Consider the following 27,608-nt stretch of genomic DNA (forward strand, 5'->3'; position numbering starts at 1 on the left):
AAATCAAACCTACCTTAAAAATCAACTCTTGACAAGTCTTGTAAACAATTCAACACAATACAATTCCGCACCCGTAGCTTCCCTCTTGTTATGTCCTGCGCAACAAATGAGTCCCCAGCGCCGGCGTGGAACAGCACACAAAAAAGCTGCAACCCCGAAACTCTATATCACCTGAACTTTGAAGCAGACGGATGAGTTTTGATGTCCCAAACGAGACGACGCCGGACAATGCAGCTCATCGTTGAGGTAAGTCGATCATTCTGCACACAGTCCCGGGGACATAAATTTCTATTTAAAATATGATACATATTAAATTATGTCCCTGATGGCGTTCCGAGGAAGGTGAATAATTTCGGAGCTCGGAGGAACAACGATTTCGTCCGTTTTATTGGCGGAAAAGGGGTGGAAAGCAAAGAACGAAGCTCGAAAAAGAATGCTTTTCCCTTGCCCGGGTTGAGGGGCCAAATCACGGGAAAAAAAAGAATGCAAATAAACGGACTCATAAATCGCATGACAAGGCGGGTGTAAAAGGGACTCGCGCACACATACTGCACTGCATTGTGGTCAACGAACATACGAACGTGTGTCGTAATTGCTGACTGGTGCAGTGACGTAGATTATCTGTTAAATGACAAGAAATGACGACAAACGTGAGACAACGTTTTTGTTTCAAGATGATTCTTGTGTGTGTCGCCCTTCATTTCTTGAGAATTAGGAATGGCTGTATTAAATGATGGATCATTTTTACGAGATGTCGTGTTCTGTGAAGATCTTTGCTTCAATTTTTGCATTTCATGAGGTCTACAATTTGATTTTTAAATTAAAACAGTTTGAAATGTATCCCATTGCACAACATCAACAGCGTTATTTTGAAACATTTGAACTCCCAAATTCCTCGCACTTTATATTCCTCGCACCCATTCCCAACAGCCACTTTCCCTAGCAATGCTCAAACCGAAAAAAAACACACACACACAAAACGTCGTTAGGATTTTATCTTGTTAGGTCGACAGCTTTAAATATCTCAACCCCATTTAGAGACACTTTGACAATAAATCTGTTCGTGTAAAAAAGAATCAACGAACGTCATTCAACTTCCATTTAGACATTTACTATTAGTGATTTCGTGTGATCGCAAGCGGCCGCCATTCCCATTACTATTGCTGGATATGTAAACTAGGGACAGTCGTAAGCACCATAAGTTTAGGCAATAATCGTAATAGGACAAAAAAAAACAGAACTGTCCCCGTTGCTTAATTTCAACACTTTTCCCTGTGTGGTCAGCTTGCTCGTCTATCTTCATCCACACTTCCCCGCACATCTGCGATCGTACGCATAAAAACGGAGAATCTACGAATGGTGGCTCGTAAAAACAGTGTTGCGCCCTGAAGAAATATCCAATAACCTTTCGGCGGTTTAATTGACCGCCACCATTCCTCCCGGAGCTCATGCCCGAAAGTTGAGAAATCGAATGGCATTTCGTGGAACGCACAGGCGAGTACACTCGGCAATGACGAGACACACACACACATACCGCGCCACTAAAACAACTAGCAACCGGTCGCTCTAACGCGTCTAGTTTCCGTCCATGGTTAATTAAATTTTGTACTGTATAATAATGGATAAAGAAAGTCGTTAATAGGACTTAATTAAAGCCGCCAAAGGAGGATGGATGCGAGGAGGAGGCGAGCGTTTTGTTTTTCGGTAGGACCTGGGTGACTTCGAATTCATGCAGCATGCAACAAGTGTCGATTACCGAGCGCGCTGCCACCCGCTGATTGATCGCAAAACCCCTCCCCCTCCGTTCAACCGATATGTTAATCAACCTTCCAAAAGTGACAGGCGAGACGAGCCGGGCCTAACAAGATTGACATTTGACATTCGACCAAAGCAGCGATCCCGCCAAGACTCGAAATGGCTTAATTGACCTGATTATCTGGCACGTTTCGGAGTCAAAACAAAACTGCACTGGCGCGCTCGTCTCTCTCTCTGTGTGTGAGTGTGTAAGCTCCCATCCCAGAAATCCCGCACGATCCCGCACAATTCGGGAGAGCAAACGCGATCACGAACGCGGATCACGTACGATCAAAGCACTTATCCACCGGGGTCCGCGGGGGAATAACATGTGTCCTATGCCATCCGCCTAACGAGCCTTTCCGCCTGTGCTCGAGACACATTCGCGGAAAATTATCCGTTCACCAATGGATCGCGTACACAATCAATGTACCGACTACCGAACCGGGCACGCTGATCGTTTTTCTTTCATCTCTGCCGACCCTGTCGCGGGGTTTACTTTATTTTTTTTTTGCAAAACGGCGGCTTGCTTCAACAGCTCGTAAAATGGCTCGAACGATGGAATAATAAAACACTAAGCGCGGCAATTGCTCGTTTGCCTTCAGGAACCGTAAACGTCCCTGTGTCCCTGGCGCCTGCAACGAGCAACTAGCTGATCAAATATTCTACGCGATCGATCCACGATCGATTTACAAATGATTAATTTCGATGCATATCGCACACCGTTCCTGGGGGATCACTTCGGCGAAACGATTTGGGGCCAATGCTTAATGGCTTTACAGACGCGAATAGCTAATAAAGAAGCGCCATAAAGCGCGTTTTGCATTTACGACTCATGTTACTACGCGCAACGAGCGATCGATATCGGATAAGAATCGTGCATGGATTAAGAATGATCAACTAGTTGGAGAATTCATAAAAAAACGAATCCATCTGTAGGCCTCTTGCTCACTCACCGGTTGATACTGGTCAGTACGCGTCGTCATGTGAAAGCAATTCAACTTCCTTGGATTCAGCTGTTTCACTAAAACATCAAACAATATGTGGAAAATATTTTCAATCCGTTTGTTTTTGTTTCGATGCGGCCTGCCAGCGCGTACGAAACCGAGAGTCCGAATGCATAATTGTTGATATGTTTTGCTTTGCAAGCCCTCCCGATGGCGCACGTAACGTGTGTGCGTTTGGGCCGCCCGCCACTCGAAGGTTTCCCGGCCCGAAACACCGCGGCGCTTCATGGTTGACCTGAAGAACTTGGCCTGGAAAAGAGAAATGAGCATTTCGCTGACGACGCACCGCCCGTCCGCTCGCCTGCCCAACTGCGTACCGGAAAACGTATTGCTTGTCCCTGTCGCTGTTCCACCCAGCTCCCTCCCTGGCAGGTTTGGATCGGTTGGGTTTGGACCGCATAAAACGAGCCCACTTCTGGTTAAAAATATTTAACATTCCAATCAAGCACTCTCAGGGGCGCTGCCGCCACCTTCATCAAACCTCCCAAAAGCCACTGTCAGCCCGGTCCCGTCTCCCCTCTCCTTACGAGACCCCTTTTTTGTGCGCGGTCATTTAGTGTGCGGCACAAGAATCGCTTAGAACCGTCTGATCGTCACCAGTTCGGTTGCTTTAACGACCCGACCCAACCAGAAAACATGTGTTTATTGGAATCGTTTGCAATTTTTGACGATCTCAGAATGCACAGACGCACACATCGCATGTGTGTGTGTATTGGAAACGGTAGGCCGGGATTCGTGAGTTATGGAGCTGTCATTAATTAGACACAAATTCCTTGCACATTAATATTCCAGTCCGGGGCCGTCTGTTTTCTGTACGACTGTTTTCGATGCTTCTCTGCACACATCATTCCGGCGGTGGGTTAATTTGCATGTGCAGCGAGCGTGGGAAAGGCAGATGCATTTTTGAAGACGAAGCCGAATTCACTTTGGACGACCACCGCACGGAAGGAAGTCACCGGTGGCGTTGTATCGGATTTTCGCGCGACAGGAAGTATCAATATGGTCGAATATTTGTCGCCCAATAAGCGTTGGAATGTCGATGAGTCGCGCGCCTGTCCAACGATGTCTGTCATTTGTCTAAACACAGTCCGAAACCATCGCCCATGTAATTGATCCTGTTGAAATCCACACAGCCAAACCGCTTAAGCACTGAAGCTGACTGAAAACTGGCTGTCATGTTTGCATGAAAAAGTTCTCGTTCTTCCTGACACTTCTAACACCGCGACAGATTTGTACATTTATTATCCCCCACTAGCACAGGGACCCCCTGTATGCCTGCACACAAACACACACACAAACTTGTGTATCCATTTGTCAGTGCAACGAGGCCTACACTCTGGGCCTTGCGCCATCATTTGTGCAGTCGGCTGTCCGCTAATTACGGAAATCCACCCCAAAACGGCTACGCTGTCCCTATGAAACGGCCTGTCACCGCCGTCTCGTAGCGCCATTCACATTTCACACCGTTGTAAGGTACCGCCGCGGTTTGCCCAAAAACCCACTGACCTGGACGCGCAATCGATGGACGCGAACGTACGCGCCCGCGCGCGCGCGCCAGAGCACGTGAACGATTGGCGCGACAGACAATAGGATCCCGCAGGATCTTCACGGCGCTTTCACACGTTTGCTCCCGCTCCAAACGCCAAAAAAGGTGTCCATAAATCATCTGGCCACTATAAATAAATACAGTGCCAGCAGCATCCCGACGGCCGCGGTAACAATCGTCATGCGTGTATCCTCAACCCCAGACCACTCCCCGCGCTTCTCACTGCAGATGAACGCAACAGCGCAGACCGGCAGCAGCCAATCTTGCTGTCATAGGCGCGTGGCACGTCACGTCCGTGAGCACCAGGGCAAGGGCCAAGTTACTGCATCACCGTACCGGACTACTGGCGGGGGCCCGAAGCACATTATGCACCGCGCTAGTCGACGGGCAGCGTTTTGCAGCGAAGCATAACACGCTCGCGCGAGAATCGCGTCGCGACGCCAGTTATTACTATTATTACATTCCCGTAAACAGATGGACAAACTTTGGGCCTAAATAGGTTTGGCCGTGTCGCTGTCCGCACGGTTCGTCCGCAGTCCGGAGCCGAGACGAAACCGGGGCGTACATCGGCTCTTCCGGTTAGCCGGCGATTTATCTGCGACGCAGGCTACTCTAGGCGTGGATGATGACGAGACTGGGACCGTCCTGCATCAGCGTCACTCCAAACATCCATGGTACGCGACGGCGTCGTCATCATCATCATCGCTACCGTGCTGGTAGTTAGAGCGGTGCAAGTGCAACTGCACCGTGTTGTGACAGTTGGGATTATTAAACAGCAACAAATTCCATCAGTTTCTGATTTTGGGTTACGCATGTTGCTGCCCTGCCTTTCCCGCCCAATTGGTCCCTTTCAGCAGGGGCGAGACTAGGGCTTGCGTAAAGTGCTGCGTTTATTTTGCGATCCCATGCACTGTTGTTGTTGCTGCTGCTGCTGCAAAAGTCAGCTGTGTGACACGTGCATTTGTGTGTGGCTGTGTGTGTTTTGTGGATGCACACGAGCGATGCACGCTGTTAGCGACGGGATTTTCGCGGTAAATCCTCCTTCACTTCGAGCGCTCCTACTTGCACCTGCAGCACCGTATCCTTTCTTCTCCCGTTCCCCTCATTCACGTCCTCTCACGCACTCGTATTCATTGGCAAATGAGATTGCGACAGTGGCTTAGTAAAACATTTAATTGAGTTATGTTTGCGCAAATTAATATTTATACTTGCATAATTTATGTGTTGCAAATTTTGTCATTTATCGTGTCCAACTGGATGACTGGTCGACGACCAACGGTCAGGTCCGTTTGGGATGGCCCTCGGTGCCGTTGTCGGTTTGGCCAACTTCTTGCCGCCTTTTGCCGAGATGATGATGATGATGACTTTTGCATGAAATATGTCAACCTATGGTGGGACTGTTTGGAACTGCATCGTAGATTGCGTGCGTTGACATTGCGCTTATTTTGACGAAAACCAAGACACGCTGGCGTGTATGTGTGTGTGTGTGTGTGTGTGTGTGTGTGTGTGTGTGTGTGTGTGTGTGTGCTGGTTAGTTGAAGATGAGTATTGAGACTTTGTTGGACCTATTAGGGGTGTCATTAGCAAGTCGACCTTTTTGAGGTGCTCCACATATCTTGGAAAGGCCTTTCGAGCGGCACCAAGCTAACTACTACTACTGCGCCAAAATGTTTGATGGTGGAACGACATTTCTAAATACATTCAGGCCAGGCTTTTTGATGAGATGCGTAATGTAAATTTGCCATTTATCCTCGGCACGGTAAAGTTCGATACCGGCCACTGACGACTTCCTGTGCAACTGTTTGCCTTTTAGTCAGTTGGAAGCAAACCACACGCGCTGGACGACAACCGAAACGTTCGCCATCTATCAGCGATCGCCATATTTGTGTGTATCATCGAGGGAGTGGTGGGGGGGGTAGTGGTGGGGTCGAGGGATGGCGCAATAAAATCATCGTCAAGCGTACGTGGCAGCAATAATGGTACCCCGGGCACAAGCCCCACCGTCCGTATATCTCGTGTCATCGCTAGTAATCGCATTGTTTGCTTCTGTTTTTACGACCGAGTAGTACCCGAGAGCCCGCACCGCGTGCCTTGGTTGTTGCCCGTGACTGTTTCGAACTTCGAGCTGATAAGAATCCGAAGGCATTCGCGTCGCCATCGTCGCTGTCGTCCCCAAAACTCGATGATGGCGACTACGGCGATGGCGACAGCGACGACGACACGTACCTGGTCGCGCACTAAACGAAAAGTAAACGTCATTCACACATCGTCCTCACCGCCGCTGCGGCGGCCACGGGACGTCCCTCTCACCCCTATCGGCGGGGTGGGGTAATAATGAAAAGGTTTTTGCCACCCACACCCTCCGCCTTCGCCTTCGCCCCACGAGCCCTTGGAGATGCAGCGTAACGAGAACTGGCGTATGTACGCTCTCCTCCTTCCCCGAAACCGATTCTCGATGGCGGATTACTTACTTAGCCTTCACCCGCCTTCGGACGCTCGCACTGGTGGATAACAAAACCTGTAATTGATATTGTCAATTCAATCACTGTCATTGTGGAGCAGCGCGCTGCTCAACGTCTCAGCGCACACACACTCGCGCCATCTTTATCATCTCGAGTGTGTCATGGCGGTTGGGTTAAAGACAACACAGGAAGGGTTGGAAGCAACGCAAACATGTAAGTGTTTTTATTTTGATAACTACGTACGCTTCACCGGTACGCACACCTTAGCACGCGTGTGTCCGTGGGTGGGTTGATGGAGGTTGGGTGGAGAAAAGCGCCTGGAAAAATAAGAGGCTTTACAACAGTGATTATCGTTCCCGTGCCTCCGGGTTTGGGTTGGAATGCAAGCCTCTCCAACAGCTTCACCACACAGAGTCTTTCATCAGTCATTGGATTTATACTATACCGAATCGGAATACTAAAAGCCGTGGAATTTACAAACATCCTGCTCTGATTTGTTTCCCGTTCAACAACAGTTCAGCTTCAGGTGTTGTTTTGACAGTCGCTCAAACAAAGGGACGATTATTAAATACAGCGTTCTCGAAAGAATGTACCAAGGCATCATCTTCCTGACTCACCTAGACCAGCGCTTTTTTGTTGGAGCCCAATGATTGTTTGATGATGTATCGTATATACTACACTATCAGCCGTGTGGCTCGTGTCAGCCAACCCATCGTCCATATTTACGTGATCCAAATGCGCTGCCACGGCGTGTTTGCAGTGCAGGTGCGGGCCCCAAAGAAGCAAGGTTGGTGGGAATCATCAAGAACGAGCTGAGATGCTTGCCATCCTCTTCACCGAACCATCCCACGGGGTCCTTGGCTAGAGCACGGTGGCACCAAGCAAACTCTTCGCGTTCGTGTTCGTTGCCTTTCAGTGGAAAAAATACTTTGCGATCAAATATTGTATATCAAATAGTTTCCCGTGCACCATACGCCATCGTCGACGAGAGCCCTCGCTTCGCGGGCACTGCGGAGGAGATAACGATGTTGGGTTTTGTTTTACTTTCAGTTGATACTCGACATACCAGATCCGCTATCAGAGTCCTCCCCAATTTTCCACCTTACCTGCCCTTCCCCGTAGATGACATTTAATTGCTGTAGAGCAGTGGCCTTCCACCAGCTTAACGGCCGATCTCGCGTTTTGATCGTCGCCCGTGCTTCTCGGAACTCTCGCGGACGGGCTCAAGCTGAAATGTTCGAGAAGGATTTTATTGCATTTCTATCCCGAGAGCAACCACCGGCAATTACGCGTAGCTTGTGTGCAGCGTTAACTACCGTTTGTGATAAACACCATCGCATTCGATTGAGCGACATGAATGACCGTCGCAGTGTGCAGTAGCATTCCAGCTCCCGTTCCGGAAGGTGAATGATTATCCTAATTGATAAGGCCAGGCCCCGCCAGCACACAGGAGGAGAGTCACGAGTCAGCTCATTTGAAAGGATTCGGCGTCTTGCTATCACCTTCACGCTCATCCATTCCGGACCTCTCGCTCGCTCGCCTCTTGCTCTTTGCATTGAATTGAATGAAGTATCTGCTGTTACCTCACTGCTACAGTGGTGCTATTTGTCACGTTCTGTATCGTCCGCACACGCGACCAAGACACACGGCTCCCCAAGGACATGCGCATTGGGCGAACTTCTCCTCTTCGAAACCGAGCACAATCGCCACATCGGTGCGCTGTGGGGCTTCTGGGAGAGCAACAGCAGACAGTTGGAGAAACATCTTTCCCCACGTTGCACGACGCAATATGAAGGCGAACGGTAGGCGATTCTGAAGCGATGATTGCTAGTGCCATCACCAACCGTCTGAGGGCGCTGCTAGGCTGCCTTAACTGTATTGACATCCTTCTTGCGCTCCACACCCCCATACGCTGGGATCATTTTTCAACCGTTTTGTGCACAGCTCCTGCACAGCTAATCAAACACCAACGAGCCGGTCCCGTCCTAGGACAATGTCACAACGGCACCACCGTATCGAATTAAGTTGGAATGCACCACCGGCCCTGCCTGCCTGCACTGGCTAATTCGTGGAAAGCCCAAGCCTGCAAGCCGAACGTAAACATAAATAGAATGTGGTCGGATCGAAATCCACACCCGACTGACCTTCCCAACACGCTTCCCCTTTCCGCCCCGCCCCGGTAGGATGGCATTTGGTCGGATCAGCATCTGCCTCATCAACATTGTTTTGATTTGTATCGAATTTTGCCGTCGTCTGGCGGGTGTCCATACCGGCCGGTAGTCGCGGTAGTCGTCGTCGTCGGATTCGCTTCGGCTGACAGGTGCACACACGCTTTCGCGGACAGTCCCGGCAAAGGTCACCATGGGGAGGGGGTGGGGGGGAATGCAGTCGCTTGGAATGCCGTCTGGGCGTACGATGAACCGTGGAATGTAAGCAACACTCTCCGCAAATACGATCATGTGTGAAGTAATGGGAGTAATGGGAGTGATAGAGTACACGCCGCGCCATTTCACCGCGAAAGTATATCAAAGTCATCAGAATTAGAACTAGAGCCTCCGCGCAAGAGATAAGCAAGTGGTGGGCTTTAGAATTGTAATTTTAATTTGTTTTAATATACTGTCCGCAAGCTTTTCTGTGCTTCAACCCGGGGAAAAAGTTGCTTCATCAAGAGCCATAAACAGAGGATGTACAATCGTTTAAAGCGTTGAGTTATTGTTCGTTTTGATTTTTATAACACCTCTGACCTCATTTCACGTTCAGAATCACCCAGTACGAGCGCGTTTGAGCGTTGATATTTGCAAACAAACCCGCGCCAAAGCGTAAAAAGCCAAACGGAAGTGAAGCGTTGAGCCTTTAACTGCGCTGCTTACTCACAAACCATTCCGAAGGTGTTTTATTTTATCGCGTCCACCCATCCTTCCCTCTCTCCCCCCTCTAGCCTTCTGGACACAGGGGGCCACGGGCAAGCAAATGAGGACACTCGGGCCACCACTGCAAGCGATCAGTATATGATAATCCCCCTATTGTTTATTGTGTCGCGCCCGTGGCCCATCTTCACTTGTAGGTTTTGAGCCACTCTGTCCCACTCCCTCAATCGTCCCTCCTGCACAAACCCACGCTTGTTTGACATTTTATGGCGCGTTGGTTGCAGAAAGGGTTATTAAAATTAAAATCTCACATCAATTCGAACACTTTTCGTTCGCATCATTTACCGAGAGCAAAGACTTTGTTTTCGGCACCTTAAGACGACCGTCGTACCGGCCCGTACCTCGATCTCCCTCACACGCACACAAACCCCCTGAATGCGGTGCAGCAGCGGTGCCAGGTTTTGGTGTCCGCTGGCCTGTGCATTGTCGTGATTAATTTTCGCTTTGTTTATTTATAAAGCTCGCCAAAGGGAAGGCAAACAACCCTTTTCCGAGCCGGGGCTGTGTTACTGATGTTTCCTCGCTGATTTCGCGAATCACTCGAGTTGCGCCCGGTCGTAAATTCGTCTTAGCTCTTCCCCCACCCCACCTGACCAGCACGTTGGTTCGAGGGTAGAGGTTTCCCTTTTTTTTGCTAATTTTTATATTGTTCTTAAGGCAAACGGTCACCTCCGTGGTCGAGTGGAGGGTTTTGCTATTAGTTATTCATCGAGTGCGATCTACGAGGGCGCGATTAACGTGTGTGTGTGCTTGCGTTGGTATGGGTGAGTGCGGTCAGATTGTACTGTTGGATAAGGGAGGAGAGTGGGGAGCATTTTTATGTTGCACCCTGGAATGGTTTCCTGCATTGAGCGTGTTCTGTCCGGTAGTGGTGGTGGTGTTGTTTTTTTTTGCACATAGTTTCTTATCGCCGGCCACAGCCAGTTGGGCACCTTTTACATGCTACCGTTGTCTCGAGTCGATGTTTTCCGCACGATAATCCTCCTGCCGGTGGTTTTTATTCTGAGCGTTTTGCGTCCAACAAATGCAGAAAAGAGGAAGAGAAAGAGACAAAAGTATCGCAAATCAGCTACTCGCCATCCCCACCCTCCCTCCTCGAAGGAGATTTATACCGCAAGATCCGTACGCTACTCACTGCTTTATGAGTCATACATAATTCGCTACGAAAGTCCGCTCTCCCAAAAAAAAAAAACGGCCTCCGATTATGGACTTGTTGATGAGTTCACCCATTCCGGAGCGATTGTTTGGAGTGGCAGAGCAAAGGTTTTTGGGTTGTTTGTGTTGTGTTGCAGCAATTGATACGCGACGATGATAAAAGCATGCCGAAAAGATGTAAAAGTTTGCATTCTATTTGCATCCTAAGCGTACGACAATACATTAAACATTTGTTATTCACGGAAAGATTTCGAAGGATGAGGTTGAGGCTGTCATTTCTCACGGTCTCTTTTGAGTAACAGTTACACAAAAGCCCATCCGCGAGGTGCAACAATCGATCACAACATCTCGCAACATTCCCATGGATCCCGGTTGACCCACATTTGGCAGGTGTTTTCCCTACATCCAAATCGTTCATCAATTGATTTCTTTCATCGCTTCAAACACAAATTTCGATGAATGTTTCGAATGAATGAGGAATGATTTTATTGCCCTTCAAATGAAGTCTGTCAACACACCGATGTCTACCGATTGATCTCGGGATACAAAAGACACATCAACCCACCCCACAGGGAGGACGGAAACCAAGGTGCAAATAGTGCCACCGATCGTCGGTTCGGTTTCGGGCCATTTGTTCTCTGACCCTAAAAGCATCCGCGTTAAGATCTACGACGGAATAAGCGGCTGCAGGAAGGGGCAACCGGCGAGAAACGCGCTGAGCATTAAGTCGAGAATAAAGATAGCAAGCTAAAGAGCGTCCGACAAACCATCGGGCTAAGAAGCATCAGCTCCACCGTGTAGTAAGTCGGACGGACTCGAAACAACCTTCTCCCGGCGTGTGTCACGAACGAACCACGGCAGAGGCAGAGAAAGGAAAAGCTGATTCCGTCTTCACGCGTGTGTGTGTTGGTGAGGAGTCGAACGCGCCACGGTTCACACTACGGTGTGAAATGGGATCCAATTAAAATTAGCATAAGTTTGTACGCCGGGGCAACAACGCCGGCAAGGAAAATGCACTTTTTTGTTCGACACTGTGTAGCAACAAAATAGCAGCAGCGCCACCTCGCCCACCGTCCCATTTTGCCCCGTTGGCCCGGGGCTTACCACCGCCGAAGGCTGTGGCGGAGGCAATGCTTGCTCATAAAATACATAATGCATTTTCTTTTACTGGCGTTCGGTTGCACTTTTTTCGCCTTCCTTCTTCTATTCGCTCTATCTCGCTTCTTTAAACTCCATTGAGTAAGTCCATTTTCCGTCCGGTACAGACAATTTCTTTTTGGCGGGTCGTCGTGCCATTGCTAGTGGACCACTTTCGGGGGAAAAACACATTTACGTTCAGGTGCGTTTGTTTGTTTTCTAGAGGCGCAGGGGGGGAAAGCACTCACATACACACGTAGCACGCGATGGGAAGGAAGTTGCCGCTGTTGAGGGTCGCTCTGAATGTTGAATGCACTTGAATGCACCCGAACGGTCGGTCGGTCACACGGAAATGCAGACAGATGTCTTTTTGGTGGTGGCAGTGGTCGCTGACAACACTGGGCTGGTGGTGGGACTTAAGTATCTTGGACTTCGATTGTCCGATCCGGATGCTATTCGCTTCCCGCCGGATGCTGATAAGAGCAGAAGAATAAACATGAAGCCGTTTGAACAGGGGTTCTCAAGGAAAGAGGCGACAAACATATGAACGACAGGATGTTTGAACGTGGATCTCTTGCTGGACTGCTTGTAGCTGTTCAGAAGAATCAATATTGATCCAAAAGTGGCACTGAAAATGCACTAAAATGGTTTCTTTGAGTCTCCAGCAGTACAAGAAATCTCGTTAAAGCTTAAAGCTTCCTCAAAATTGGCAGTGATATGCACTTACATCTCATTGTGCCCTTCACGACATCTGCAGAGAAAAGCAAAATCCATTCTTTGGCGAATTTTAATCACAATTCGAGTACCAGCCTGTCCAATTCCTTTCCATCCATTTTCCCAGCAGCTGCACATATCCCTGTCAGTCACATTTGCAGCTCGTACGGCAGACGTTTTTTTTTCACTTCTTGCCAACATTACTACAGCACATCATTTCGTTTGCTCGCATCGTCATCGTGCTGCTTTCTTTTGAGGGTGGATATTTTCCTTTCCATCAAACCTCCATTGGCTGATGCTCGCTGGCAATGTGGCTGCTCTTCTGCGTGGACGGAGTACGGAGGGACATTTTTTAAACGAAAAATCACAAATGAAAATTTGCCTTTTTTGTCCGCTTCAATTCTTGGCGAGTGGGAAAGATTCGTGCACCGGTTGAGGGAACACAGACACACACACATGCGAGCTCAAAAGCGTTGGTTGAGTTTACATCGTGTCCTACCATCATAAGTCCCCGGAAGAAAGAATGCGCCATCCTTTTGTGCTGAAAAGCCCCCATTTCCCTTCTGCATTGCCACCGCTCGCAGGACAGGTCAGGTGCAAAAGATGGGAAGAAACACAGACTCATGTACAGCCCATCTATTCCCATCTATTGAACCCTCCTGCGCTGGCTCCTTCTCTCCTATGAGCCCGTGCCTCCCCCGTTGCCAGCCTGTAGCTGGTCAATTTCACCGGCAGGTCCCAAAAACGAAGCACCACCACACGCAGACATACATCAGGAGTCGCATTCTAGCGAACCGAACTAATGACACTATGCATCATGGTGCGCTGACATGGCACCGCGTTCACCGCCGCGTGTGAGTGTGTTGTGGCACTTTCGTAGCCGATTCGTGAAAAACGTTTCCCTGCCACTCTCGATGAACCGACAACGACAACGGCACTGTGCGCCATGCGAACCTGAACCGTGGTCGGATGGATCCGCTCGGGCAAAGGACATTAGCGCAAGAAGCAAAACGTGGCGGATCCGGAATGCAGTGCCGGAATGGAAACACCTTCTCCAGTGATGAAGTGCAGCAGCAGCAGCAGCATCAGGACGATGACATCCTCTGATGCCTTCGACCGAGGCAAAAGGACGAAAAAGAAGCGTCCGCTTTCTTCGCCACACACTCACCCGCGGGACTCGGAACATGGCCGGCTCCATCCGACATCGAAGCGGGAAGCGCTCGCGTACGGTAAGATTCGCTATTAATAGGGCGCACACACACACACACACACAGATCGGAGAAACACGAAACTCGGTGAAAAAGAAAGCACCGGGCTTCTGAAGGGTAAGCACAGAGAAGGGAAACACACGGACATCATTGCTACGGGAAGCTTAGGGCACGTACGGCACGGGGACGATTGAAGCTGATTGAAGCAGAGCAGAAGAGGACCAGAGACCAGAGCCACCAGGCCACCGGGTTGGACACATGCTCGGGGAACCGAAGATAGCAAAGGATGCAAATAGATGATGTTTGATAATTATTATGTGCTCGCTTTTGCCTTTTCTTCTGCCTGTTCGTTGCCATGCAATACGCTCCTCTGCCCGTTCCTTAAGAGTGGCTTCAGCGCACGGGCAAAAAATGCAACCTTTTCTCATTTCCACCAACCAAGCGACTGGCTGCTCTTGGGACAGGGTTCACCCGGAAGTAGAAGGAAGCTTTCTAGCGGGCTCTGATTGGAAGCTGCGCTGGCTGGATTCGGCAAAAATAGAATGCCCGCCGCTGCGAGATGCCCGCTCGCACTACAGAAAGAACAGCAAAGCAATGAACGCAACAGCAAACGACAGCAAAAGCAGCAAAAAAATAATGACGAAGGCAACATCAGCGCGAACACATATGGTTTTAGGTCCCGATGATGAGAATCTGATGTTGATGCGCTTCTGTCGCAGCGCTGTCACACTTGGCGCAAGCAAGCGCTGCCATCGCTGCCTTTCCACTCACTTCCGTACGATTCAAACATGCAGATGAGACGTTTTTCCTGGCGCGAAATGTTCGCGAAAGAAGTAGGGAAAAAAACACCACGCTGGGCTCTTTTTGAGCTTTTTCAGGCAAGGAAGAATCCTCCTCCCCTTCCTTTCCCACCCAGTTTGGGGCCGGTTTGCAAACGGTGGAGTTTTAATTTGGAATTCTGTTAAATGTGTGTTCCCTCTTCTTTCCCTGTTGGAAACTATATTTGTGGAGCGTTTTTTTTTTTGTCGCTTTTTCTACACACACACACACGAGCCGGGCGACGAGTTTAGCATTTTTATTGCCGAAAGAAAATTGATGAGAATATTTTGATGATGGGTAAATAGCGAAAGCGCTCCCCAAATCGCGACCAGCTTCCATGATGCTTCATTTGGAGTTGAGGTAAATAACGCTAAAAAGGAAATGCACATGAACGATATTGGTGTGTGCTAGTGGTACATGTATGGTGGAACACAAGCGAACAGCAAAAAACGATCATTTCAAAAGACTTCTAATGCATATCTTTGCCAGCGAGTGCAGTTTTTTTGGGGTTTTTTCTTTCGTTTTTTGAAGGACCCTGATTTCCCATTTTGCAAAATACACACACACACACAGGCAAAGGGTAAATATAGCGAAAAAATGGTCCCTTGGTTTCGCGCATCAAATGGTTTGAATTTGCTTTTTAAACGATGTTTGTTGATACAGATTGGGGCCAGTTGCTTTTACGTCCCCATCGTGAATGGGGGATTTGTGTATGGAATTCTATGCAGACTGTTGCCATTGTTTTTCTATCTCTAACCGGTATAAATTGTTGGAGTCATTTTTATCTTCCAATCGACACGAGTTATTCAAATTGCCCTCCAACCGTAGTCGTATCGATGGAACACAGTTTTAGCCTGTGTTTTAGAATGTTTGTGGAAATTCTGAAAACTCTCGTCCATTCTTTCCACAGCCCAGAGAAGGATGATGATGATAGTTTATTCTTGCTGGTGTTCCGGCTACTGTTTCTAGTTTGTTCTACCAGCACACAGATAGTGGCATCACATTCGTGCTAGTCTTTCGGAAGCGCAGCCGGTGAATGGCCAAAAAAAAGCAGAAAAGTGTCAGACCTTCCAGCGAGTCTGCACAGCGCTGGGATGCATTCTGCAGCGAAAGATAGTAAAAAATCAAACCGATGCAAATTTTTCATCCACTCCAGCAATGTACGAGGTGACAGTATGTGAAGCATTCGCTCCATTCCACCCACCGCTACGCTCCCGCTGGCTGGCCCTCGGGCGGTCGTATTGAAGCGAGAAATGGGAAAGAAAAATCAGATTATCTTTGCTGACTTTGGACTGAAAAATACGGTTCTTTTGCGCCATGAATTTCCACCTCTTCAGCGCCCCTCTTGCTTTGGGTCAAGATTGAATCAGGTTGGTTCTGTTGGATGCGAGTGCAGGAACACAAAACAAATGCAGCTGCAAAAAGAAAGAAGAAAAAAACACCAAACAACACGAGGGGAATAGGGGGGGAAAAAGAACTGTCCATATTCCATCGCGGAATGAACTATTTTTCTCGCGTCACGAACCATTTTTGCCAGTGCCAATCTGGTCGTTTTCTTTTTGGCACCATTACCGGAGTCCATACTTGTCACTGGGTGGGATCGTATTATATTCTCACCCTCGATGTGCATCCGTTTCCTGCCTGCACAGTCGTCTGCTTCACTGTACGCAAAGGTGGAGTTAGTTTAGTGTGTGTGTGCGTTTTATGTTTGATTGTGCACTCCCGTGGAGGACACACATTGTGTTCCGTTAAATGGATATTTGATTGAAAATAGTCTTTTAAATAGTTTTTCCTTGTATTAAATGTATTTAAAAGTGAAACTCGTATCAAATAGAACAACGTTTATTAAAACTGTATCCAATTTGTAGCACGATTCTTCCCCACTTTCGCCAATGTCTAAGTGTGCCATCTCATCCTTTAATGCTTCCACACGCAAGGGATGAGTAAGAAAGCGTTCTATCGCAAGCGAACTTTACACGAACGGCTTCGAGTAATAAATGATGAAAAAAGCTTCTCATCTTCCCCTTGCGCCGTACGCACGGTTTCAGCTCCGGTTCACTTCCGGTTCACCAATCCAATCCATCCAACCAACCCACTCGAGCCACCCACCCACCACTAATAATGTACGTAATGCATTTTTGCACCGAAGCGGACCAAAAATAATACAAAAAAAAACACAACGAGAAGGATAAAACATGAACCTGGTCGAAGATGAAGGCATCCTCCCTCATGCAAGGATCCTCCGCAAGGATATCGATTGCATTTTCCGCTGAAGCTCTGTGCGCTTTCTTACTCTTTCACTGTGTGTAGCTCTCGCTCTCTCTCTTTCTCTCTCTTGCTTGCTCTCTTTCTCACATTCATACATTTGGCTTATCAATCTCGCTTGCGAATCATTCGTTCATTTCATCCCCTGCATGCCGGGGCCCACTCGTTTGCACACGTCTTCGACCCCAAAAATACCAATTGCACCTATGACGGTACGAAGGACAGAAGCCTGTAGTGGTGGTGGTGGTGGTGTGTGGGGAAATAAATTCTGATTTCCGAGGAATCCGGTAAAATATTAAAGCTTCTCATCACTCTCGCTCCCCCTCCCGTGCGTCCTTTCTCTGCGAAAGCTCTGATTTATCCTTCCGGCCGGCCGAGAGTGGCATCATGGGGATGGATTTCTTTTTTCCGCTGCTCTCATTTTTTGCTGAACCATGCCCCAAACCCAACCAACGCAGCTGAAGGGCGAGCCGGCAGCAGCCGACACCACGGGATATCCAATCGAAGGTGTCAGTGTGTGCCTGTATTTGTCCTCTATGGAAGTTTTGCTGCGGAAGAGAGGGTAGACACTGATGAAAGGATGCAGACGATCTAAGAATGAAGCTGCATGCATGTCTTCTTCGCTTGGGTTTTCCCCAGCTCTCCTCACCCTCTCGACTCGGCCGTGCAATCGTTCGCTGTTGGTGTGCGAACGAGTGCTCGACGAAAACGCTGGGAGAATAGAAGAAGCGGTACATATTTATCTGCACGGAAGATCCATTTCTTCCCCTCTAAGCGCTGCCTCTTACCCTCTCTCTCTCCCTCTCTCGTCTCCCCAGTGGATGGGAAAAATTGCACACGAATCTTTTGCAATCACTCCCCCTCCTCCCCCTCACACACCCACCCCCTTTCGGATCAGGTCCTCTGTCCCGTTCGCTCGTGGCGCTATGTGGCCGCGAACAGTGCATGTGTTGTTGCATTCCGTTGCCTAGTTTAAAAATGCTGCTGCTGCCGGTGTATTTGTAAGGATGGCGAATCGATGCAGGCGCTCCTGCCGAACGGCCGAAGAAATAGCGGACCCACCCGTCCACCCGTGTGGGTGGGATGGGTGGGTGGGCGAGAGCGAGATCGCATCGGTGCACCAGAAAGAGCGCGAAAAACACACACACACACAAACGCGCGCGCGGAGTCGATGGAGGTCGATGAAGAACGAGAAGCTTTGCCACTAAGCAGAACTGTTGGGGCTATTTTTTACTTCTTTCTGTTTGCCACGGCCCGAACTGCAATAAGGATGCTCGGGAGCGGAAGAAAAAACAGCGCAAAAAACAAATCAGCAAAGCACGACTACTTCTCCTTCACCACGGTTGGAGCAGCGTCCAACGTAGTAAGCAAGAGCGAGAGAGAGAGAGAGCGCGCAAAACCGAGAGTCGAGCTTCTCGTCGGGGCGCGAGATGAGAGAACGCCGTTTCTTGCCCCGTTTGTCGTCGAGCACGGTTTTGGTGGATCTTTGGAGCACGGGAGCAAAGGGAGCGGGGGATACATGGTGACATATGCGACATAAAAGCACGGCCGTCGTCGTCGTCGTTAGTGTAACTGAGCCCCGTACGCGGCAGCGCCTCCGAAAGCGACTCCTCACCGGCCCAAGGTGCTGCGAAATGGATCAGTGTGCAGAGGGATTTGTGGACGAGGCGAGTGAGAAGGAGAGTGAGAGAGAGGGAGAGAGCGTGAGAGCGGGGCACACACATATTGGTGGTGGCCCTAAAAACGTCACCCGAAAAGGGGTTGCGAGCACGAGCGGGGATTGAGAAATGGTCGCGATGGCGCGCGCGGAATCGCGGCCAAATCGTGTATTGAAAAGGCGTGGCTAATCGACTCTATTAGTATAAGTGTCGATTCCGAACCTATACACACACGCACAGATACATCTATGTATGGGATGATTCTCCCAATTCTCGTAAAAATGTGATCCGCTGCTCTTGTGCGCGCGGACCAGTTTTTTTGTTGTTGTATTTCTTTGATCGGTTCAGAGCGATTTGAACCGTTGACCGTCGAACTTCCCCTAATAGCTTATGAATTATCGAAAGTTTATGGTTAAAAATATACTTTTAGTGTGATTTTCATTTCTTTTTACATTTTAAAACAGCATATAGCCTTCAATACAGAAGCAAAATGAGGCATTTTTTAATGAAGCTCAATCAAAGAAATCAATAAAAAATACATATCACTCGCACATGTTCATATGGAGCCGAAGTCGATGTTTACAGCAAGCAAAACAGAATGATAAAATGATACGCTTCACGGAGGGGAAAACGGCATAAACACACACTCACTTCGCTCACCCGTCGCCTGCCGAGCGATTGGTGAGATTTCTGAGCTCTCACTGCTCACTGCCAAGAGTGCTCCGTTCTCACTACCGCAGAGCGTGTTTTTGCTGCAATCTCCCACGGACTGAACGCTCACGGCTCAAAACGCGTGTGTTTACCGCTCCTCGCCGTGCGCTTCAGCCACCGCGCACACCTCCTGCCCTACTGCTTGTTTGTTTGTTTGTTGTGAAAACTATGCTGCTGAGTGTCGCTCGCTCGGTCACTCACTTTCTCACCGTGCCGTCACGGCGCGCGAGAGGGTGCGATTTTGCTCGCGTGCGAAAACGAGACCACCAGCGGGTGCGGCCGTCGCACGAGGCAAAACAAAGCGGATTGGGCTGAATGGGATTTACGCTGAATTTTAGTCTATCTGGAATTTTATACCTGAAAACATCGTTTGCGACCAGGGGCTTTCGATGCGTGCTCGCCGACGCCGCTAGCGCCCGCTTTTACGAGACGATTTTCGAGACGACATCGACGACATCGACGTTCGTTCGTTCGTGCGTGCGTGCGTGCGTGCGTGGGATAAGAATATTTTTGTTTTTTCGTTGTTGATGGTTACTTTTTTTTTTTTGGACGTTTCGTTTCGTTTGTCCCGGTTTTGGCGCCCGTTTGCGGTTTTGCGGTCCCCGTTTGCGTCCGTCCGTACCGGCGCCACCCAAAACGGGACAGGTGCCGATCAGGCTGATGATGATCCTGTGGCGCGCGATCGATACACTGAGGCAGAGCGAGTGCGGTGTGTGTGTCTGTGTGTGCGAGTGTGTGTGTTTCGCGACACGATCGAGACCGTTATCGGGTGTCTGTGTGACTGTGTGCTATTGCAATTGAACCCCAGTGCCATGGTGTGAAAAGAATTGCATTTCCGCAGTATTTTGTTTGTTTTTGTTATTCTGTTGTTTTTTTTTACATCGAGTGACCTGAAACCAAACCGACTTTCGCTCCGTGATCCGTACCCTTATCATACTTGCATACACACATACACACATACAGCCATCCACTCAAGCAAATACACACATACACACACACATACACCCGCAATTGCACATCGAAGTGAGCCGTAATTCGGGGTGACAGCGCAAGCGATGCAATGAAAATGACTATGAAATCACCCCGATCAAAGCGCATCCAGCATGATTAGTGTTCAAATTAAATCGAGACGCCGACCAAAACAAGATTCCCCCTCAATCCACCCCCTTCCTCACTCCCTCCACCCACTCCAAACCATCACACTACAAAGTGATCGACATACAGTTGGTGCAGTTTTACGATTCCCGCTGCACCGAAATCCATGCAATAAGATGTTTTGTTTTCGCTAATGTTCCTCTCTGGAGCTGTATTTATTTTGTTTTAATTTGCTGTTGCGGTTTTTTTAATTGCACCTGAACTGGCGCTCAACTTTGTAGCCCCGTTGTGGTCGGTGAATCGCACAATCACAACCATCCATAAAGCCATAAAAATCGATCGGAAATGCATGCAATAAATGGCCGCAAAGCAGCAAACGATCAACGCGAACGAAACACTATTGAAGAGCGCCAGCCAATATTATATATTCACCGATATGCGTTTGACTTTTGGGTTTTGGCCGTTTAATTCGATCATGCTGTGTGACCGGTCGTCATAATCATGCATGCAAACGGGCCCAAACAGCAAGCAAGTCATAAAATGCCAATTAATAGAGATTTGACTCAAAACAACTTTTTCGATTCCTTCTGCAGCCCCGATTCGCAGTTCGATGTAGTTTTATTGTAGGGTTTGATTTGATTTTGTGTGCATTTGAATGCAGTTTCGGCAAACAACCCAAAAAAGCGTAAAAGAACGACACGGCGTGTGACAAACAACAGTGACAAGTGACCGACCCTGACGGAGCAGATCGATGGTTCAGTGCTTGCCGCCAATACTCGAAGGTATTGTGGTTCGCGACCGATGAGTGTGGCCGTGGCCGGTGGAATGCATCCGATCCAAGGGGAAGCAAAAACAGCACAACTCCCCATAACCATGTGAAGGTGTGTGTGTGTGTGTGCGTGTTGGAAGAAAAGTTGCAAATATCACAGCAAACAAAACAGTGCATTTAGTGATGAAAAGAAAAAGATCGTGCTTTTGGTGATTGAGGCGAGGCGAACAAGCCGCATCCAGCAGTGAAACACCGAACGAAGAAGCTCAAGTGTGAAGCTGTGTGTACGTGTTTGTCGTACATGCGTGTGCATCATCGTGAGGTGTGTGTGTGTTAGAAGAAAGAAAAGAAAACAAAACAAACAGTTGCACCAGATTCGGGGCTAGAGCGTGGCATCAAACACGGCTTCCCTCACGAACGCAGTAACACCCGGTGCGGAGGGAGCAGAAGCAGGCGGAGGAGGAGAAGGAGGAGGCATCAAGCAGGTGGGCACGACTTCCACTTCCGCTTCCACCGTGGTGGCCCCTCCCGTCGCTGCCCCCACCACTGGCCACCGAATGCAGCCGACCATTCCGCAGAGCACGGGAGGCAGTGATATGGACCTCCCTGCCGTCCAGCCTATGGATTGGTTGTTCAAAAAGGAGCGCATCTATCTGCTAGCACAGTTTTGGCAACAGGTAAGCAAGCAAATGCCCCCCCTTTCGCTCGGAAAACTCGTACCAGCGCGGTCCCAGGTCGGTCTATCCCCTTTAAGCAGGCGTCAATGTAGCTGCGTATGGGGCGCCCTGTTTGGTTGCGTGCGAGCGCCATCTCTCGGTAGATTCGGTTGCGTATCCTTACGCGCCCAGTTTGTTGACCCCTTTTTCCCGGCCCGCCACTGTGCCACGGGGGCCCGTGCCAGTGGGTCGTTCCGCTTTAATTTGGTTTCATTTAAAATTGATAATTTGGCCCGACGACGACGACGATGATGACGGCAGTGCGAGCCGGCAGACAGTGGCGATGATTATGGTGACATTGCCTTCTTGAGATGCTGCTGTGCTGTGTCGTCGATTGTCCTTGACCACATTCCAGGGGGAGGTGGAAAACAACAAAAACGAAAAAGGAAAATTGTAGCATCGTTTCTGGATCGGCCTACAGCGATGAGCACGCGAACGAGCTGCCGCCAGCTTTGACGCGTCGTGTATTGTGATACATTTTCCGGCCTGAACCCTTTTGTCGCCCCCACCAACCCCACTCTTCCTCTGGTTCCACCGATGGTGGTGGGTGGCCAATGGCGAACCCTTGCGAACTTTTCAATCCCCTTGTCTCTCTCCTCCTTGCCACTCATCCGGCAACAGGAAATCGGAGGCTCAACAGCACGCTGTAATACCGCAAAGCCCGGATTGCGGAATAGACACACTCGGATGAAGGGCCAACAGCGGCGACAATCATCAGCATGATGGTGCTTCGATCCTATGGGCGGCTGGGGGGCGAATTCAGTGGCCGGTCTGGACCGGGCGTCGAATTTAAGTGTTTACACTTTGGTGAAGTGTGCTGCTGCTACGAACTTCTCTTTCCTTTGGTCGTTTTTCAAACGCGGAAGTGATGGAATGGGAATTTGGGGCCTCGTTGATATCGAAAATTAACCCTTCCGTTGCTTGCTTGTTGTTCGGCGGTGCGATTTTTCGATGCTGCTTAATGATGAATTGTTACAATTGTTGGACACAAAACTTTGGCTTTTTGGCTATTTGTTATGCCAGATGATTGTTGTTCCATTTTGCTTCGGCGAAACTGAAGAGTGCTCTGAGCTCTATGAATCATGCTTTGATTTACTGCTTTCATTTTTAAATTGAAAACAATTCTACCATGTTCTTCAATATATAAAACCACCACCTCATTACCGGAAGTGAAGAAAATTGTGCAACACACTTGCAAAACACCAACACTGCACCACTGTTTCGCAAGCGCAAAAACACCGACGGCAATTTGCACAACACGTCGCCGCACGCGTTCCTGCTTGAGAGCCGCTCGCAATTCGAGTCGTACCTCGTGCATTTTTCTTTTGCCTTCAAAATCTACGACATGTGTTTGTTTACGGTGATAGTTTCTTTTAACAAATCGCTCATCTAGAACACGGCACGGCAGAGGAACGCACCCTCCATCGAACATCGATACGTGTTTAAAGTAATATGCGTACTCGTGCAGCCGTGCAGCCGTGCAGGTTCGGTTCGATGGCTGCTTGCAAGGATGAAAACGCAAGCCGACTCATAGCAACAAGATAACTAAAGTGTTTCCCTACGTGTGTGTGTATGTGATGTTGTGCGTGTGTTTATGTGTGTAAGTGCTTCCTCATGCCAGTGTGGTTTGCGTGTGCCTAATTTATGCTTCAGAACACGGCGGTAGCGGGCACAAGTATTCGCCTTTTTTATTCCCCGGGAGCAGTTATTAGCACGGGCCGGTTGGTCAGCCCGTTTTGGAGATGCATTTTTCGTGGTCGATTGAGTTTTCCCCCGTTTTTTTTCGGACGAGCTGACCGTTTCGAGATGATGCGTGTTTACTGTTTCATCCCATCCCACGCCCGATTGCGTGCGATTCCCGTGCGGGTGAATCTCATTTCGAACGTTCGATTGATGCTGTCAATCGGATTCCGCTCTTCCAAAAATCAGACACTTGTGTGTCCTTTTGTGTTGTTCTGTCGTGCTGCTGCTACGGTCAGCCACGAGGGAGAGAACGGCTCAGTGCCGGAAGTTGTAATTACAGCTCATCGACGGAATGCCATCCAAACGGGACGGGGAAGAAAAATTGGTGCTCGGTGTTCTCGGTGCTTCGGTGCGCTAGTTCGGACATCAATCGAGGGAACTATTTCTGTCCCGGGGTTGTTCCGAAACCGCCCGCGATTGATGGATGCAGTGAAAGGGAACGGAACACAAATTAGTACCAATATGGGTGCTTGAATGTGTGAGTGTGTGTGCGTAGGAGAGGCTGCATGTTCTGAGTCTTTTTCCGGTTCAGCAACCAAACCGACCTGGCAAACGGCAAGTGATGCTCCCGAACTCCATTGATCATTCTGTGTGTGCCGTGTAAGTGTCATGACGTGAACGTGAATGGCCGATGGCAGAATGGGATGGATGTTTTTTTTTGGGGGAAGATTGAAACACTTCTCGGCCCGGTTCGTCATTAATAAATAATCAAATTCTCGTTAGGCGACGCCTTTCGTCTCCTTATGGGGCCGGCTGGGAATCAAACGCAAGGTTCGATCATCATTGGACGCGCAAAATTGTGATTTAGCAATCACGATCGAGAAGCCTAATTGGCCATCGATTACTATTGATGTGTGTAAAAGTTTGTACGTATAATTTTTCTACACGAAATTCATTTCTTTCATTTGTTTTGGACGACTCTTCCTGTTTTGTGGGAAATGAAGCGGTAAAGAAACCGCTTGGAAGTCTCTAAAGACCCTTTCAACCGGCAAACGAGCCTCAGCCACTGAAAAACCCAACACACTTGCACAACCAACTCAGTTTATCTGCTTTTCTTTCACTCAATTTCACTTCGTTTTCTCGTATTTTATCTCTTTAGCTGGCAATGTGCGTCCTTCTTCTCTCTCTCTCTCATTCAAAAACATTACACACCATCCCAACCGGTATTGAGGCGAAACCATAAATTGATTAATCTATCGACATTTGTTTCAAAAGATATGCTTTTGATGCCTTTCCTCCGGCTTAATGGGACCGGCGATCGGCAAATTGCACCCGGGAAAAAGGGAAAAAAGCAACACCACAACGACCCATTGCTTCTGTGTGCGAGTGCGAGTGCGTGTGTGTTGGTGTTGCAAATAATCTCACCAAGTGCCATAATCTTGATTCCATCGCAGTGCTTCGAACGCATCGGGGTGGCCAACGACGATTGTTCAGCCGCAGCCCCGCCGAAACGATCTGATAACAGCTGAACCTGCAGCGTATGCATCATTTCGGAATGAATGCAAAATGACAAACGCACACACACACTCACCCAAGTGCACATTGCACACACACACACACACGTACACACGCCGCACAGAAAAGCGCGAAAAGCGAAAAGACAAAAAATAATCATCATTATCTTGCATCCCTTGGCGATTTGGTTTCGCAGTTTCGCTCCTCATCTCGCATTGGTTCAGCCTCTCCGCCGGGGACTCGGACACGATCTGACCACCCACCCTCCCCACGCGCCACCCTCCGCCGCGCTGCGCTTGCCGTTGGGAAATGTATTGGTAATCATCATTATTTATTATTGAAATTGATACGATTTTAATAACACGTTACCCACCGTGCAGCGGACGGTCGAACGGCTAGAACGGAACACGGACCCGGCGATCGAGGGTGGTGTCTTTGTTGAGTGTGTGTGTGTGTTTGTGTAAAGAGTGAACGCTCGCTAACGAATTCTTGTTTTCCGGTCCGTCCTCGTCATCGTTGTCGGGATCGATGCCGGTGCAGCCAAGAGCGAGAGAGGGAGAGATCCGGATTCGTCGAACGAGAAATCACCATCGATTGAAGTGGCTTCGATCACATTAAAACCGGGGCCCCGGCCACAAACGGGCCCATTCCGGCACGCAGATGATGATGAACGATTGATGGGCGAGAACGGAAAAAGGGGGGAGTCTCAAGCGAGAGAGAGAGAGAGAGCCAAGGAGCAAGTATGAACGATCAAAGATGATGGATATCGCCCGAAGGCCCGCCAAGGACCTGGACCTCGGTACGGCCGGCTTGAAATAAAATAAATAGACGCTCATTTGTTGCTGCCAATCGCTCCGCTTTGTACCGCGCGAGATGCGCATTCCGTCGATCATTTGCCGACACGATCGATTAAAGAAAGAAAGAGCGGCGGGCAGGACCGCAAGGAACAGGCGGAACACAAAATGGGGGCAGCGCATGGTCTGCTTTTTTTGCTGCTGCTGCTTCCATCGCTTCCTTTCGCGAACAGCAGAATGCGGGCCCTGTATTTGCGGTTTCCACCATCCGCTGTCCGACCCGGCAAGGGTTGGCTGTCGATATCCTGAGGGGATAATTGGATAATGCACACACACACACACTCGCAAGCACAGATGCCATCATCAGCGCGCACCATCTCGGGGTCCACTCTCGGGTCTCTTTATGATGGAAAATTGCCGATTTATGGAGGCTGGGTGGTGTCGAATTCTGCGCAAAATGTTCACCGCGAGCCGTTTGGCGCCGTTGGTGCTATAAAGCAGAAATGCAAAACTGCAACCGATACAACGAGGACAACAGCTTCACGGTCGTCGGGGCCACGGCTGCGTCCAGTTTCGGGTCGCTGATGGGATGCCGCTTTGGGTTGCCGGCGGTTATGATTAAGAGCAATTAGAACCAATCGACAAGTTAATTACTTTTCATTTGAATTCTACCATCGACCGATCGTGTGTGTGTCGGTCTAACGCGCCCCCGTGCCCCGTGTCAGTTGCGTTCGTGTGAAAACATTTTAAGCTACGATTGCTAGTGTGATCATGATCGCGAGCGCTCCAGCGATACGGTTCGGTATTGCCGTTGTACTTTTGCCCATAAATAATGCCTCCAATAGTGAGTGTCAGTGTCAGTGCACGGGCAGAGGGCGATAGAGAAGCGACACAGCAACGTGAACGATGACCAGTTCGATTCGATTGCCGGCCCTCGCTAGACACACATTTTACTTGTGGCTAATTAAGCGCTGTCAGTGAGTGATCGGCCGAAGGCGGCAGACGCGCGGGATATTGAGTGGAATTCCATTAAAAAACCGACTCCATTTCGATGCTCTGCGGTGTTCGGTGCCTATTCCTGCTTTTGGCCTAACAAGACCTCCAGGGTGCATTCTGCTTCTACTGCAATGTCGAACCAAATCTGTATCTGCTGTTTCGGCCACAATTTCAAGCGGCAGTTCCGGTAGCCACACACGCTGTGTGCGCGCGCGCCACACATTCAACTTCACGCCATCCATCGAAACACGTGTTGTTCTGTGTAGCGTCTGCCTAAAACACGCAACTCGCTCGACGATCGCCGAGTGTGGGGGAAGGGTGGATCCACTGGAGCGCAAGGGTGAGTCTGCCGCGCGCGTTTACGAGCGTCTGTCGAGGGGTCAAATCGACCGGAACGCATAATGGTGGTGCCGCCTCGAATGCTAGCCGGTCGCCGTCACCGTCGTCCTCGTACCGTCCTCACCGTCTTCTTATGCTAAAGCTCTCTGGCCCCAAAGAGGCGCGCGCAAATTTCTTACCTCCCCCCACGGATGCAGCTCCCGTTATTATTAGAATGTATATTTTCACCTCGTTACTGTCACGGGACAGATTTCAACGGAATCATATCGCTTCCAACGAACAAACAAAAAAACGAAAC

The 27,608-nt window shown here is 49.3% G+C and overlaps 1 protein-coding gene across 5 annotated transcripts in view; it reads left to right on the forward strand.

Moving 5' to 3' along the window:
- Positions 1–19,727: 19,727 nt before the first annotated feature.
- The window catches only part of LOC120951862 (homeobox protein cut), a 166,739-nt gene continuing 158,858 nt past the window's right edge, over positions 19,728–27,608 (forward strand). For 2 of the 5 annotated variants that reach the window (XM_040370837.2, XM_049605674.1), the window contains exons 1-2: positions 19,728–19,888; positions 21,092–21,944. In XM_040370837.2, coding sequence (XP_040226771.2) covers positions 21,825–21,944 — 120 coding nt within the window. In that variant the 5' untranslated portion in view covers positions 19,728–19,888; positions 21,092–21,824. Of the gene's footprint in view, positions 19,893–21,091; positions 21,945–27,608 lie in introns of all 5 variants that reach the window. The other 3 variants (XM_040370835.2, XM_040370838.2, XM_049605673.1) reach the window with 3 other exon arrangements.

This window comes from Anopheles coluzzii, chromosome 2, assembly GCF_943734685.1.
Source record: "Anopheles coluzzii chromosome 2, AcolN3, whole genome shotgun sequence".
NCBI classification, from domain to species: domain Eukaryota; kingdom Metazoa; phylum Arthropoda; class Insecta; order Diptera; family Culicidae; genus Anopheles; species Anopheles coluzzii.